Below are 16,513 nucleotides of genomic sequence, written 5' to 3' on the forward strand. Positions count from 1 at the left end.
GAACCACTTGTCCTTTGGTTTCATTAAGAAAACTAGTGGGAACATTGAAAATGAATGCCTTTTTGTTGGAGTTATTATTGATTCATCTTAATCAATAATATAATAAGCAATTGGATCTGAGCCGGCAACATTATAAAACCATTTGTAATTATGACTTGTAAACAAGTATAGTATTAAGTCATGCTGTTTCATCAAGTGATTTTCAGGAAAGTCTGCCAGACAAACTGAGTTTGGTGCAGATGAAAGTGATTTGTTTTTGACTGATGTTAGAACACTTGAGGAAAGTGGTATCACTTTACACTTTAATGCCAGAGAGAAAACACACACACACACACACACACACACACACACACACACTCACACTCACACTCACACACACACTAGTGACTCAGCAACAGACCCTTGCCCAATGATCTGCTCTAAGCGAAACTCTCCACACAGACACGATTACATATAAACAGCTAAGAGAGCATGCATCAAAATAACCCTCTTATAAATAGCCCACCGACTATCCAAACGGGGATTTCCTTTGATACCCAGAGCACAGCAGTGATTGTGTAACTTCCAGAGAGCTGCAGACCAGACACTGAGACAGAGAAAGGACATTTAGAAGACAACAACATCCAGAAAACTATCAGAATGTCAGACGATCAGCCGTCTTCACCCTCCAGCGGCTCCTCGTGCCCAGCCTGCCAGCGTGAAGAGTCTCTCCTGCTGCCCTGCGGACACCGTCTGTGCCAGGCTTGCCTTCAGCTGTGCCAGCAGGAGCTCGGGCAGGACCAGGCGGGCTGTACGGAGTGCTACGGTCGTGAGCTGTTGGACACTGTGCTGAAGGGGTTAATCGACTCGCTGTTCGAGGGGCAGCCGCGCCGGGTGGGGAACGCCATGGAGGGCACGGAGACGGCAGAGGATGGAGATTTGTGCCGACATCACAGAGACAGGCTGACTCAGTACTGTGTAGAGGACGAGGAACTGATCTGTGATCAGTGTCAGGACGAGGAGCATGAAGATCACAAGTGCAGCTCCATTGAAGAGGCCACACAGGAGTGTAAGGTGAGAAACGAGTGCATAAATACATGCTTTATCATTTGAGCTGGTATAAGTTGATATGATTCTTGGAGGAATTATCAAGGCGCTTTGCATGATTTCTAGAAGTGATTGACCTATAATTGGCCGATATTTGGCCATTTTGAGTTTCTTTCGGCTAGTAACCATGAATGTCTTTAGTAATGATATAGACCTGATATATAAGCAGCTGATATTTTGCCATTTTGAGGTTTCAAGCATGCAGTTCAATGTAATCTCAAATGATTGTACCATGTCCAGTTGTGTTCAATATTTTATGACAGCCTTGTTAATGTTATACATATGTTGAAACTAAGATAAATATTTTTATATTAAACATTTTTATAATTTTGTAGTGAATTTTAAGTGAATATTGTGTAAAATAAGTGTTTCTTTTTATTATATTCAATTTTATGTAGGCATACATGTCATTTCCTGTGACCCTGGACCACAAAACCAGTCACATAGGTCTTTTTTTATTCTTTTTTAAAATAAATAAATAAGATTTCCATTGATGTATGGTTTGTTAGGATAGGACAATATTTGGCTGAGATACAGCTGTTTGAACATCTGGAATCTGAGGGTGCAAAAAAAATCTAAACATTGAAAAAATCACTTTTTAAAGTTAAATGTTTTATATATTTACGGTAGGAAATTTACAAAATATCTTCATGGAACATAATCATTACTTATTATCCTAATATTATCCGATAATTTTGACCCATGCAATGTATTGTTGGCTATTTTCACAAATATACCCGTGCGACTTGTGACTGGTTTTGTGATCCAGGGTCACATATTATTTAACCCTGGCAATGAGGACTAGATAATACACTGCTAGAAGAATGCCTTAGAACTTTTTTAGAATTCTAAATTCATCATTGTAGTTCTTCTGTTATATCAAAATGCGTGTTCATTTTGCATGTAAAACAGTGTCAGATGAACTGCAAGAACTTACAGTAATTCACTTTCTTCACAGAGGGAGTTGAGAGCAGCTCTTAGACCTCTTCAGGAGAAACTGGAGACATTAAACACAGCCAAGCAAACCTGCCAGGAAACTTCAGAACACATCAGGGTAACAAATAATCAATGCAAGCCAAGTTTAACAGGATACTGCGGCTGTTTGGGGGCTTATGAATGTTTTAACAGAGGTAGAACTCCAGTTCCACTGGGGGAAAGAGAACATAAGCATGGCGAGATCTGTACCACAGATATATTTACTACAGTGATGAGTTATTTAATCACTCACTGACTAAATTTGCACACATTTTGCACAAACCTCAGTAAATACAAACGACAATATTTTCTAAAAGTCTCTCCACCCTCCGCACAGAGACAGGCGCAAAACACAGTGCGTCTGATAAAGGAGAACTTTGAGAAGCTTCATCAGTTCCTGCAAGACGAGGAGATCTCCATGCTGAGAGCTCTGAGTGAGGAAGAGGAGCAGAAGAGCCAGAAGATGAAGGACAAGATGGACAGACTAACAGACGAGATAATGACATTGAGAGAAGCCATTAGTTCATCAGAAGAGGCCATGAGCGCTGATGATGTGGCATTCTTGAAGGTAGGGAAAAATATCAAGAATATTTTCTTTTTTTAATAGTTTTGATTAAAGATTTGATTAAGAAACGTACTATTCCTTTTGTTAAAAAATGTAGAAATTGCATGCATTAACTAGAGCAGCACATTTTCTGAAAACTCTGATCTTTCTGTTACAGAACTACAAGAAGACATCAGAACGGTAATTGTATGGAAGTATATATTTCTATATTTGTGTTACACAGTGTAAATTAAGGGTGATTTTACAGTTCTTCAGCTCATCAATATTGCAAAATAAGCCCAGACAGGGTGATCAGTTTAGCGGCCTGCTTGTTACAAGACTGCTTACTAAATACAAGCAAATCAACATTAAATATTAATTTGAGTTTGTTGAATGAGGCTCATTGTCAATTTCAGGTGAACCTCACAGTTACTTTGATGAAGCTTCTCTGTCTCTCTGTCACAGGATGGACTGCACTGTGCAGGATCCAGGGGAAGTCTCAGGAACTTTAATTGATGTGGCCAAACACATCGGCTCACTCACGTTCAGAGTGTGGGAGAAGATGCAGAACGAGGTCACATACAGTAAGAGCAAACAGACCACATCTCGCACAATTAACCACATGGAAAGTCTGCTCAGAAAGCCTTGATATAGCAATTAGCATATAGCAATAAAGGCATAGGAATGATTAAAAACAGGTTAAAATTATTTCTATACCCCTAGTCTCACAGACCTGCACAGATCGGACAGAGAGAGAGACTGTCAGAGTGACATGTAACAAGAACAATCCCAGTTTGTTTGGTATTTACGCACCGTTTAGGGGTGGGGTAATCTGTAATTGATTAAAAAAATTATAATATTTTAATTAAAAATTAAATAAATAAAAAACTCAAAAGTCAAGTTTCTAAGTTTCTATTTAGATATTACAAGCATATATAAACTCATTTTCAAAAATTTTTGGAAAACTCTGATCTTCCTGTTACAGAACTACAAGAAGTCATCAGACTTGTTTAAATCTTTAATCGCTCTTTAGGGGTTGGTAAATCTGTAATTTATTATATAAAATACAAATAATAAACTCAAAGTCAAATTTCTTTGGTTAAATGTTTAGATATTTCTGTTACAGAACTACAAGAAGTCATCAGACTTGTTTAAATCTTTACTCACTCTTTAGGGGCAGGTAAATTTGTAATTTATGATACAATATAAAATAAAAAGTCAAATTTCTTTGGTTAAATATTTAGATTTTTAAGCAAATCAACTTGGTTACAGAACTACAAGAAGTCATCAGACTTGCTTATATCTTTACTCACTCTATAGGGGTGGGTAAATTTGAAATTTCTTATATAAAATACAGTAATAAAGTAAAAAAAAAAAAACTAGTTAAATTTGTAGATCTTTCTGTTACAGAACTAAATGAAGTCATCAGATTTAAGCCTTTACTCACTCTTTAGGGTTGATACATCTGCAATTTATAAGATAAAATACAAGTAGTCACCAGAACAGTCTTACTCTTTAGGGGCAGGTAAATTTATATGAAACAAAATAAAATAAAAGTCAAATTTCTTTGGTTAAATATTACAAGCATATCAACTTGGTTACTGAACTACAAGAAAGGGGTAAAGAGTGAGTAAATCTGATTTAATATAAATGTCTCCCTTAAAAAAAATTGAACTGAGATTTAATGTTTTAACCAGCACTGCTTATTTCACAAACTCAGAAACTAACATAGAAATGACATTTTATCTAGTTTAATCACGACTAAACTCTGAATACATCTCAAACCTTCAGCTCCCGTGATTCTTGACCCCAACACCGCAGACGTCTGCGTCATTCTGTCAGACGACCTGACCACCATCCGCTACAGCGAAGAAGACCAACAGGTCCCGGACAACCCCGAGCGCTTCTGCTTCTACGAGTGTGTTCTGGGCTCTGAGGGCTTCAGCTCTGGTCGCCACAGCTGGGACGTGGAGGTGGGGGACAGCAGCGAATGGGCACTGGGAGTGGTGAAAGAGAGCGTGCAGAGGAAAGAGTGGTTTCCCCCGAGCCCTGACCGTGGCATGTGGATCATCTGCCTGTACGGAGGAGAGTATCGCGCGCGGACGGCCACCAACACTCCTCTGACGCTCAAGAAGAAACCTCAGAAGATACGAGTCCAGCTCGACTGGGAGGGTGGCAGAGTGATGTTCTCAGATGCCAGTGACAACTCGCTGCTGTACAAGTACAAGCACAAGTTTACGGAAAAGATGTTCCCGTATTTCTCCAATACGTGTAAAAGACGTCCACTGCATATTTTAGCAGAGAAGGTGTCCGTGTACACGGAATAACTCAAGACACTCAGCATGAGCTCAAAGGACAATATATATATATACACTACCGTTTTTTATAGAAGTATCTTATGCTCACCAAGGCTGCATTTATTTGATCCAAAATACAGCAAAAACAGCAATATTGTGAAATATTTTTACAATTTGAAATAACTGTTTTCTATTTCAATATATTTTAAAATGCAATTTATTCATGTGACGCAAAGCTGAATTTTCAGCATCATTACTCCAGTCTTCAGTGTCCTTCAGAAATCGTTCTAATATGTTGATTTGCTGCTCAAGAAACATTTATTATTATTATTAATGTTGAAAACAGTTATACTGCTTCTTTTTTATGAGGAATCCATGATTCTTTGCTAAATAAAAGTATTCATTTCTTTAAAAAAAAAACAATAATTGCACTGACCCCAACCTTTTGAATGGTACTATATCTGATAAATTACTAATTGATACAATGTTTGAGAAAACTGTTCCAGTTGATGCAGCTGACAATACAACATGGCGTTTGAGCATCAATGCTTGTTGTTGATGTGTCTTTGTGGTAAAGTGGGTGAACAGCGCTCTTAATAAAGCTCTGATGACATCTCCACCTGTCCTGCTTCATCAACCCCAGCGGATGACACGTGTTTCTGGAGAAAGCAGACACTCGATCCCCTGGCCTGAGCTTCAGCACACACGAGCCTCTGTAACCTTTGGTGATCATGACTTTGCAAACTTTATTATTATAGCTGATGACAAAAGTCACATAGAGTACCTTTGTTTATGCATTACTAGTGTGTGTACACAAGCTGAATGTAATCTAACATTTGAGACTGTGATCAGATGTTTTAAGCCTCATTATTCAGTCTGAAATGTGATCCTGTGTAAGAGGAAGTCAACCATGGAATTCGAGATTGTTGCTTTACTCTTGTATAAATGGTCTCGTCTACCTTTCTTTCTTTTTTTTTTGAAAGTGAAAATTAGAGTGAATTTGACCTTTCTCTGTTCTTAGTGCGGTAATCAATCTCTGTAGCCTATTTTTCTTATTCTTTTGGAACGTTATGGAAATGCAACCGTTTTTAAAATAAAGATTTTTATTTTTGTTTTCTGTATAAATAATGGTAACAAATTATATTTGCTATGGTCGACCAAGACGACCATATATTTTTTTTATAGAAGTTTACCATGGAAAACAGTAAAAAATAAAATAAAAATACTGTGAAATATTATTACAATTGAAAAATAATTGCTTTCTATTTTATTATATTTAAAAATATGTATTTTTGGGATGGCAAATAATTTATAAATATTAACATTATGAATATCATTACTGCCACTTTTGATCAATTGAATGAATCTTTGCTTGCTGAATAAAAGTGTTTATTTCTTATTTGTCTTATTTCTGCCCTTAATATAATTCTATAAACATGGAATTAAATTTACCAAACCTGGAAAATGTCCATAATGAAAAAAACTGTCCATTTAAACAAAATGACAGAAGCACTGTTGTGAAATTATCAGAAAATGCAATTTTCTTTAGCCATTGTTTTATTGAGGACATGCAAACCATGCACAAAACTGAAAAACCAACAAAAAAATACATATTTACAGAATGAACAAGAAGGTAGAAAAGACAATCCACTGATCGCTTTCTCTCAGCTTCACTGACCTTCACCTTCAACTCGGAAATATCACACGAAAATTACAGTACATCTAACATGGAGGATTCCAGCAAATACTGGTTAAGACTACAAAAGACTGTTGCATTACAGGAATATAAAACTCAAAAGAATTAAAAACTTTCTTCTGGATTCAAAAAGTGACTGTTCCTCACAGTAACACATTGGCATGTGTTTGATCTATAGATGGAGAGCACCAAACGTTATCTTAGAAACATACAAAAAATGCATTGATCGCTGCATCTGTGATGAGTCTCAGCTCGATGACATCTTACTTCTCAAAACTAACTGTAAATCGTGAATGCATTTAGACGTAAAAGTCTACAGCCCATTTTTTTTGCTTTCTTCTTAGATACAACATTGACAAACCTAACGGTAACGGTTTCTTTTTTAATATCTTATCACTAAGACCCTCGTTTTTCTTTAAAGCACACTGACAGAGCACAGCCTCTTAAAGGTGAAGCATGTCATTTTCGTCACGCTATACTGGTGCAGAAAACACTCTTGCCGTTTAAACGTCTCGTCGCGGGAGGAAAGCACTGGTTTAAAGGCAGCACTAGAATGAGATCCATTCAGTGGTTCACAAACACACAACAATCACTAGCCGTCTTTACGCCATCAATGCTATCGCTACGCTAAAGCAGAATGGATTCTGGGGTGACTCTGATCGAGGAGCATGCTACATTATTATGAGTGAGTCTGACCAGAGGAGGAGGCAGATTACATAGTGAATATGAATTCATGGAAAGCTATATTGAGTCGCTGCATAGCCTATTGGGTGAGTGTGTGTGGATTTATTGGGTTAAATATTTGCATGATACGGGTAATATAAAACTGGAAGCTGAAGGAGCTGAACTGTTGCTGTTGGATCCCCTGGTGGATGAAGTTCAAGAGAGGGATGTGATATTGGAACGGCCTCCAGGAGGCGCTACGATCCTCTGTGCCGTACGCCGGGGGATGTGGTCATCCTTTTGAGTGCCTTTGAGGAAAAGAAAAAAGAAAAAGGTTGAAACTCATTGTTTTTTTTAGTTTGGATACAATGCAGCTGTATGTAATAGAAGTTGACTGTAATAAAAGAACGTCACTTCATTTAGGTCACAGAGACTCACAGATTATACATGTGGGTTTTCAGCAGTGTTTGTTCTGGAAGTTTTTTTTTTTTTTTTTTTTTTTTTTCATAAAAAAAACAATAAAATCTTTAAAGCCATGAATCAAACCAAGGTCCAAGATAAATCATTATTATATATTACAATGCATTACAATGCAATGCAAAATTACAAGGAATGTGAACTTAACACCTTTTATGAGGGGATGAACAACTCATGAAGCATTTTGAGTGATGTAATCAATATAAATCTACTGATTATCATAAAAAACACAATTTGTTTTAAGTGCCTTGGTGCTGAGAAGTATTTTGTTATTTTTAAAAGCCTTTTTTATTACACTTTTTTTTCATGATCTCAGAAATCAATTTAAATGAAAAAAAGTTTATATGTTGAGATCATAAGAAAATTATTATTATCATTATTTTTAAAGAAATATTTTATGCTCGCCAAGGCTGCAATTATTTGAAAAATATATTCATTTCAAATAACTGTTTTCTATATTTTCTATACTTTTTATAATGCAATTTATCCTGGTAATGAGATCTTCAATTTCACTCTTAATTAATTTAATGCATAATTTTTTTTCTAAATAGAAGTATTAATTTATAAAAAAAAAATTTAGAACCAAAACTATTGAATGGTACTGTATATATGACCTTCAAATAGTAGTATAAATAATTAGTTAATATAATACTATATATGTAGTTTAGACAATAAAAATGGAATTTAAAGAGGGAATAAATGATTAGTACAAATATTAAATGTATCCTCTGTGGAGGAAATTACTTTCAGAACCTTGTTTTCTTTGAACCCTGTCACTACAGTAAATACAGTATAAGACGGAGCAAGAAACCAATAGCAAAGGTGCTTACCGGATAAAGTGAACCCAGATTGGTGCAAGTCTCTGCACGGTCCCAGTGGGTTCTTTCCTGGACATGACGGCCCCCTAGAGGTGGGAGTGGGAGGTACAGATTTGGTCATACTTATGACATCATGGACGGGGCCATCATAGTTTCCTCTAGGAACACCACGGGCATCAGCCATCTGCAAGAAAAAAGATTTGTGACCCTTCAGAATACAAAAGTTGAGTCTTTTTAACCTTTAAAAGCCTGTGAGGGTGTTAGATCTGTTATTTGACCCCTGGAATGAGTGATCACACACAAACATTCTTACCCTGCCCCGGGCCTTGATTCTCTTGTAGACATAGTCGGGATAGCCTTTTCTAGGGATGAAGCGGCCGGAACCCTCTGTCACATTGAGTTTCCCGTCTTCCAGAACGATCCTGCCCTGACTGATGACCAATACAGGAAAGCCTCGGCACTCCATTCCCTCAAAGATGTTCATTTCCACTGTCTGTGGCGCACACATAGAATAAGGGCAGAGGAGTTTATATTTCACATCCACAAAATTCCAATAGAACGTTACAAAGATTGAACAGAATTCTGTTCAGTTCAGAAAGAATTCTAGTGTAGAACAATTCCCACTCTAAATCAATAGTTGAATAAGTATAATGATGTTGGATTCATAAAAATAACTGTTAACTGGTTATCGCCACTGAGAAATTCTCATACCAGGTTGTGAGATTTGGCAGAGAAGATTTTCGCCTCCTTGGTGTTCCAGATTACAATGTCGGCGTCAGATCCAACAGCGATCCGGCCTTTCCGAGGATACAGGTTGAAGATTTTTGCAGCGTTTGTGCTTGTTACTGCAACAAAATCATTCTCGTCCATTTTACCTGTGGCCTATGCGACAAAAACATCAGACAAAACTGCAAATAAGAGAGCGGTCACATACATACAAATGCAAGCACATACAAGTCTTTTATTGTGTACTAAAGTTCACGTTTGACCTGTGAATTCATCATGACATATGACCAATAGAGGATTTAAATATCACAGAATGGCTCTTTACAAAGAATGTAAACTTTAAAGCAGTCGTTTGCAGTGTTGGAGTATATCATTTTTTTTTCAACATTTTAAATGTATTGTTTTTTTATTTATCAAAAACATCAGGAAGACCTACCACAGCTTTATCCCAGACGATGCTCATCCGCTCCTCAATGCCATTAGTCCCCTCTGGGATGAGGGTGAAGTTGTCTTTTCCTACAGCTTTCTGTGCCGTAGTGAAGGTGCAGTGAGCACTGCCTGTTACCTGAAGATCCCCACTGAAAACATCAAACATGAAAGTGGAGGAATTTCAATTGACATTTAAAAAAATAACTTCAAAGTACTGGATACAGTTGATAGGCAGACATGGATGGATGGACAGACAGATATGGATGGATGGATGCACACACTGAGGGAGATAGATAGATAGATAGATAGATAGATAGATAGATAGATAGATAGATAGATAGATAGATAGATAGATAGATAGATAGATAGATAGATAGATAGATAGATAGATAGATAGATAGATAGACATAGATAGATAGATAGATAGACATAGATAGATAGATAGATATATATATATATATAGATAGATAGATAGACATAGATAGATAGATAGATAGATAGATAGATAGATAGACAGACATAGATAGATAGATAGATAGATAGATAGATAGACATAGATAGATAGATAGATAGATATATATATATATATAGATAGATAGATAGATAGACAGATAGATAGATAGATAGATAGACAGACATAGATAGATAGATAGATAGATAGATAGATAGATAGATAGATAGATAGATAGATAGATAGATAGATAGATAGATAGATAGATAGATAGATGGACAGATGGATAGATAAACAGACGGATAGATATGGATGGATGGATGGATAGATAGATAGATAGATAGATAGATAGATAGATAGATAGATAGATAGATAGATAGATAGATAGATAGATAGCAGTGATGCGCGGGTTGATCCGAAATGAGCGGGTGCCTGCGGTCACCCGCGGTTACCCGCGGTTACGAGTCATCCAAAAATATTTTTAATGATATTCGGGTCGCGGTCGGTCGGGTCGTTTGAAATAAAGATGCCAATTAAACCTTTGTAATTTATGTAGTAGTATAGAGAGCATAAGCGGAGTGGAGCGGTGAGAATCTTCGCTCATCGCTCACGGAACTGTCCACCCCTCCGCTCCCCCGCTCAAAGCTACATCAGGCCGCTCCGCTCATTATCGCTCGATCAGCGCTCAACGCAGTTTGATCCGCGCTCCACTCAAATCGCCCCCCGCTCGCTCCAAAAAGGGGAAAAAAAATCTACATGTAGCCTATATCACTGTAGCTTAGACCACAGCCTTACCTCCTAAAGAACTAATGAGCAACAACAACATTTTTCAAATAGAAATGTTTTATTTCAAATGACAAATTAGGCCTATGTAAGAAGGAATATAGCCTACACAAAGTCCTGTAAAATTAAACGAATAAACTTGTGCGCAGCGCGCAGGATTAAAATTTAAATGGGCTTGTATCAATCGTTTGCATTTTACGCTGTATTTAATTTAGGCTACACTTTAAGTTACCGTATTCAATTTGCTAACCTTTTGCTTTCTTCCCAGCGTGTTCACATATCACACTGCATGTTTTCGAGAGATGTGTCTTTTTAGATTCCAAAATTAATCTTTAGGCCTACTGACTGAAACGATGTCGTTTTCTTCTACCACATAATAGTTAGTTTTACACCTGTATGACTTCTTATTTTCCTTTTTGAAGTAGCCTACTTTTTGAACTCCATTATTGAGCCGAGTTTTGACTGAAAATAGAATCCATCTTGCAGTCATCAACAGTAGCCTGAGTCAGGCTTGACTGAGCATGCTTCAGAATCTTGGTGTGCGCGGAGCGAAATTGGAGCGGGAAATAGGGCGACGCTCCATCTTTTTAAAAATGCCGCTCTGCGTTCTGTCCAAGATCCGCCCGCTTGCTCCCGCTCCACTCCGCTCACATGCAATTTTCTATGAAATACATAGGCCTACACTTTATTGGCTGAATAACTGGCGCGAAGATGACGCACGAGCTCAGTCTGCAGGTAGAGATGGAGGCGGCAAGAGAAAAGGTGAAGACTGGGGAGTGGAAGCTCCGCAAATACACAAACAGAAAGAGCAAAGTTGCCGAAATAATGAAAGATAATGACCAAAGTGCTGGCTTTGTCATGTGTATTTCTTGCTATGCATTTACTAGCCTACTTTTAAAAAATGCGGGTCAGGAAGCGGGTCGGGTACAATATTTTCTTTCTTTTTTTTTTGCGGTCCGAGTTGCGGGCGGGTTAGTTGAAAACGTCGGTCGGGTCCGGGTTGTTTATACATTGACCCGCGCATCACTGATAGATAGATAGATAGATAGATAGATAGATAGATAGATAGATAGATAGATAGATAGATAGATAGATAGATAGATGGACAGATGGATAGATAAACAGATGGATAGATATGGATGGATGGATAGATAGATAGATAGATAGATAGATAGATAGATAGATAGATAGATAGATAGATAGATAGATAGATAGATGGACAGATGGATAGATAAACAGACGGATAGATATGGATGGATGGATGGATAGATAGATAGATAGATAGATAGATAGATAGATAGATAGATAGATAGATAGATAGATAGATAGATAGATAGATAGATAGATAGAGATGGATGGATGTTTGCTGCTCACCAGGACAGCAGTGAGCTGAGGTAATCTGGAGTGCTGGTGTCTGGGCTGAGAGGAGGAGACATGACAAACGCAGCGGCTTCGGCCCAGTGTTTGCTCCAGTAGTGCGATCCGTCTGTGCCCAGGCTGGCTGCTATTGGTTCCCCATAGATGACCATGCCTGAAAATGAATCAGAGCACATGACACACATATTTACTGCCTCTTCTCATGGTTTTCTTTGTGTTTGTGTTGCAGTGTTTTAGAGCAGCTCTATCAACACTCGTACCCTTTTTCCTGGCCTTGGCGATGACATCAGCAGCAGGTTTGCTCATCACCTTGGTGATGTAGAGAGGGCAGTTGGCTTGTTTAGCAATGGTGATGGCTCGATACACAGCCTCAGTCTCCACCTGGAGAAAAAAACACAAAACCAGTGTAAACCAGTGCTAGAACAGATTTGGATTTTAAAGACACCATGGAATACAAACTAGCAATTTAAAAAAAAAAAAATAAAAAAAAAGGAATATTGCAGTATCTATCTGTGCACTTTTTTCCCCCCATGTGACCTCATAATCTTTAATCAAAATAACTTCTCCTCTCTCTTGCAGTGACATCACTTGTCTTCTGGGATGACGTGTTTACTGGCACGAGGGCGGGGCAACCTGTCACTCACATGAGATCCACCAATAACAAACAACAATGATCTAACCATCCAATCAATTCCCCATGGACCAAATCAAGTCCCGCCCTAAGTATTTTCATTCAAATATATATCCCACAAAAGGGAGGAAAAGACTATCGCAACTTCCGTGTCTGTATATACGTTTTTTTTAAGTTTTTTTTTTACTTGAAATATAGCTTCAAAATCATTCTGATGGTACACTGACTTTTAATAATACAAATGGCTTATCCGAGTATATCCGAGTGAAACAGCTTCTTGAAAAAAAACTAATTTAGGGTGGGACTTGATTTTGTCCATCGGGAAATTATTGGATGGTTGTGGTTATAATAAATACTGCAATATTCCAAAAAAACAACAACAAGAATGGTCAATTATGATTTCATGGTAAGACTAACCTCCTCGGGGTGGCTCAGTACGTGTCCCTCTGGACCAGTGATTCCCAGATCCAAAAGCTTCTTCTGTTCCTGAGATTACAAACAAATCCAACAATGGATCCAAGTATGGAGAAAAAGACAGTTGGATGGAAAGAAACTTGTATATTTTTTTAAGACATTATTGAAATGCATAAGCAATTAAAGACATTTAGATTAAAGGGATAGTTCACCCAAAAATGAATTTATTCATCCTCAAGTTGTTCCAAACTGGTATGAATTTCTTTCTTCTGCTGAACACAAAAGAAGATATTTTGAAGAATGTCAGTAACCAAACAGTTGATGGACCCCATTGACATCCATAGTACAGTATGCAAAAAAAAATAAAAAAAAATACTATGGAAGTCAATGGGGTCCATCAACTGTTTGGTTACTGACATTCTTCAAAATATCTTCTTTTGTGTTCAACAGAAGAAATAAATTCATACAGGTTTGGAACAACTTGTATGAATGAGTAAATGATGAGAGTAAATTATGAGAATGATGAGAATTTTCATTTTTTGGGTGAACTATCCCTTTAATGGTAACAAATCACAGTTACCTCATCAATGATGTCACCGTTTTCAGCATGAACCTGTGCAATGGCTCCCAGTTCTCTCATGGCGCTAAACATCTCATAGATCTACAGACACAGAGTTTGCTCTTGGAAATAGGATCTATAAACATACATTGCTGTTCAAAAGTTTGGGTCAGTAAGTTTTTTTTAAAGAATTTAATACTTTTATTCAGCACTGAATTGATCTAAAAGTGACAGTAAATGCTACAAAGTAAATTATAATGCTACAAAGGATTTCTACTTCTACTAAATGTTGTTCTTTGACTGTTTTACGATTTAATATTGTACAATAAATGCAGAATCACATGGCCAACAAACCTGTGTATCAGAGCTCTGGTACTTGTCCTTATAAGCCATGAAGATGAGAAATGAGTTGACCCCTAAAAAGAAAAACAGAATTGTGTTATTATAATGTAATATATCTTTCTAGAGCTGAATGCAAAATGTGTTTTTATGTGCGTTTAAAAAAATAAACCTAATAATTCAGAAAGCAAAAATATCAAAGTCACACCTGAAACCTCACATCACCTTTATCTTTGACCAGAGACTCCAGCTCCTCAAACAGCCCATCATGCCAGCGAGGGATGTCGATGTGCAGAGAGTAATCACAGCACGACCTCTTGTCTGCCGTATCCCTCCACTGGTCATATGCTGCCAGTAAACTAGAACCCGGTTCAGGCAAAACATGGTCAACTAAAGGAAGTGAGAAAGACGAGCAGAGGAGACTGATGAAAAACACATGATTAATATGCTAAGAAATAGACTCCTGTGTTAAAGTCACCATGAAATCAACATGGACGGTTCTTGTTTTTTTTATGGAATATTGCATTTTTTATATTTATTATAAATTATTTATTAATGCACACCTTTTTTTATGTGTCCTCGCAATCTTTAACCAAAATTACTTCCCCATTCCCTCTTGCAGCGACATCTAACCAATCAACTCCCGATGGACAAAATCAAGTCCCGCCTTACATTTTTACTTGTTCTAGAAGTCGGATATGTGTCACAATAGGGAAGAAAAGACAATCACAACTTCCGCTGATGACTTCAAAGGGGTCATGACATGAGAAATCAGATTTGCCTTGATCTTCTGACATATAAGAGGTCTTTGTACCATTAAAGCATCCTGAAAGTTTCATAGCTTAAAATGTCCTCCTCATTATAAACAAAGCATTTATTTAATCAAGCTCCATATAAAACGGCTCGTTTGGATATTGTGGGATTTGTGACATCACACTGGGAAATATATTTACATATGACTATATGTAAAACATATGACTTTAATTAAAAATAAATAAAAAAGTGTCGTGACCCCTTTAAATGCTTGTGGTCATAAATGGGTAGTTGATTTAATATTTTAAGCAATGACAGCAGTCTGAGATGCTATTTTTTTCGAATTCTTATACAATTATGTATGCTAATTTTATGAGCTGCTTATAATTGAGTAACTTCATGGATTGTTTGTATTAATTTATTTTAAGATATTAATGGACGTTTTGAAGCATCAGAGTTTTGGGTGAATAGACTGGAATGGAGGGACAGAAATCACTATTTCTTTCAATAAAAATATCTTCATTTAGGTTCCAAAGAACGACATGAGGGCGAGTGAAGACAGAATTTATATTTTGGGGTGAATTATCCCTTTAAATACAATTCAAATGAACAATGCAAATGCCGTAAAGGAGACGTTACTCTGTCCTAAATGACTTCATAACAGTACAGTGGCGTATCTAAGGAAAGTTGAGCAGAAGAGAAGAGAACAGACAGTGACAGCGCTGTGACCCCAATTCTACTGATTTTATGTGTCTCGACAAGCTCTTATGCCCTAATACTATACGACACACACACACTTTTCTCTTTTTTACCAGAGACCCTTCTTTCGGTCCACAGTAATGGCTTACTGTTTCCACTAGATTTCCACTCTGAGTTTAATGATCTGTTAACTACTGAAAGTCTTCTGCTCTCTTCATATGAGATGTTGATGTGATGACATACTGATCATGGTGGTTCCTCCAGCCAGAGCAGCACTGGTGCCATGATAGAAGTCGTCCGCCGGGGTCATGCCCAGGTGAGAGGCCTGTAGACATGTGTTCACATCGATGCCTCCTGGGATCACGATGTGCCCATAGGCGTCCACTGTCTTCACACCAGTAGGTACGATGAGGTTCTCGCCAATCTGCCTACCAGTCAGAGTAATGCAAAATAAGGATATGCAATAAAGGATATGCTAAATTAAATTTGAAATATATAGCATTGCAATCAACTTTATGTATGCAACATATATGTAGATTTTAAAAATGATGAAATCTTACTTAATGGTTCCATCTTCAATGTAAATGTCGGCATAAAATGACTGGTCATCATTTACGATTTTTCCACCTTTAATGATGAGTTTGTCACCCTGTGGAAAAAAGAAGACTGCATTTAGTGCCGCATGTTGTGATGTAACTTTAAAGTGAACTTTCCATTACAAATGTACATTCTGATATTTACTCACCCTTCCATGCATAGAATAATTGAGACTAAAACTATTTCGCATATGGACATA

The 16,513-nt window shown here is 37.3% G+C and overlaps 2 protein-coding genes across 3 annotated transcripts in view; one reads left to right on the top strand and one right to left on the bottom strand.

Annotated features, from left to right (window-relative positions):
- Positions 1 to 473: 473 nt before the first annotated feature.
- Positions 474 to 5,195, top strand: LOC309485204 (E3 ubiquitin-protein ligase TRIM39). The gene is made up of 6 exons (XM_082151967.1): positions 474 to 1,053; positions 2,045 to 2,140; positions 2,399 to 2,629; positions 2,784 to 2,806; positions 3,071 to 3,189; positions 4,397 to 5,195. Exons 1-6 carry the CDS (start codon positions 640 to 642, stop codon positions 4,930 to 4,932), a joined length of 1,419 nt encoding a protein of 472 aa, XP_082008093.1. The 5' UTR covers positions 474 to 639; the 3' UTR covers positions 4,933 to 5,195.
- Positions 5,196 to 5,318: 123 nt separating this feature from the next.
- The window catches only part of dpysl4 (dihydropyrimidinase like 4), a 16,208-nt gene continuing 5,013 nt past the window's right edge, over positions 5,319 to 16,513 (bottom strand). For both annotated transcript variants that reach the window (XM_082151910.1, XM_082151911.1), the window contains exons 2-14: positions 16,278 to 16,366; positions 15,961 to 16,145; positions 14,491 to 14,655; positions 14,281 to 14,342; positions 13,948 to 14,028; positions 13,371 to 13,439; positions 12,583 to 12,703; positions 12,320 to 12,476; positions 9,719 to 9,860; positions 9,268 to 9,438; positions 8,870 to 9,049; positions 8,569 to 8,740; positions 5,319 to 7,569 (exon numbers count right to left, since the gene is read on the bottom strand). In XM_082151910.1, the coding sequence (XP_082008036.1) occupies positions 7,478 to 7,569; positions 8,569 to 8,740; positions 8,870 to 9,049; positions 9,268 to 9,438; positions 9,719 to 9,860; positions 12,320 to 12,476; positions 12,583 to 12,703; positions 13,371 to 13,439; positions 13,948 to 14,028; positions 14,281 to 14,342; positions 14,491 to 14,655; positions 15,961 to 16,145; positions 16,278 to 16,366 (1,686 nt within the window). In that variant the 3' untranslated portion in view covers positions 5,319 to 7,477. The remainder of the gene's footprint in view (positions 7,570 to 8,568; positions 8,741 to 8,869; positions 9,050 to 9,267; positions 9,439 to 9,718; positions 9,861 to 12,319; positions 12,477 to 12,582; positions 12,704 to 13,370; positions 13,440 to 13,947; positions 14,029 to 14,280; positions 14,343 to 14,490; positions 14,656 to 15,960; positions 16,146 to 16,277; positions 16,367 to 16,513) is intronic.

This window comes from Leuciscus leuciscus (genome assembly GCF_965113295.1).
Source record: "Leuciscus leuciscus genome assembly, chromosome: 21".
NCBI classification, from domain to species: domain Eukaryota; kingdom Metazoa; phylum Chordata; class Actinopteri; order Cypriniformes; family Leuciscidae; genus Leuciscus; species Leuciscus leuciscus.

Bases quoted from the DNA above. Each gene is read 5' to 3' on its own strand.
- LOC309485204 (XM_082151967.1), top strand. From the start codon at position 640: ATGTCAGACGATCAGCCGTCTTCACCCTCCAGCGGCTCCTCGTGCCCA. The intron at 1,054-2,044 runs GTGAGAAACGAG...CTTTCTTCACAG, and splicing joins AGGCCACACAGGAGTGTAAG to AGGGAGTTGAGAGCAGCTCT. The intron at 2,630-2,783 runs GTAGGGAAAAAT...TTTCTGTTACAG, and splicing joins ATGATGTGGCATTCTTGAAG to AACTACAAGAAGACATCAGA.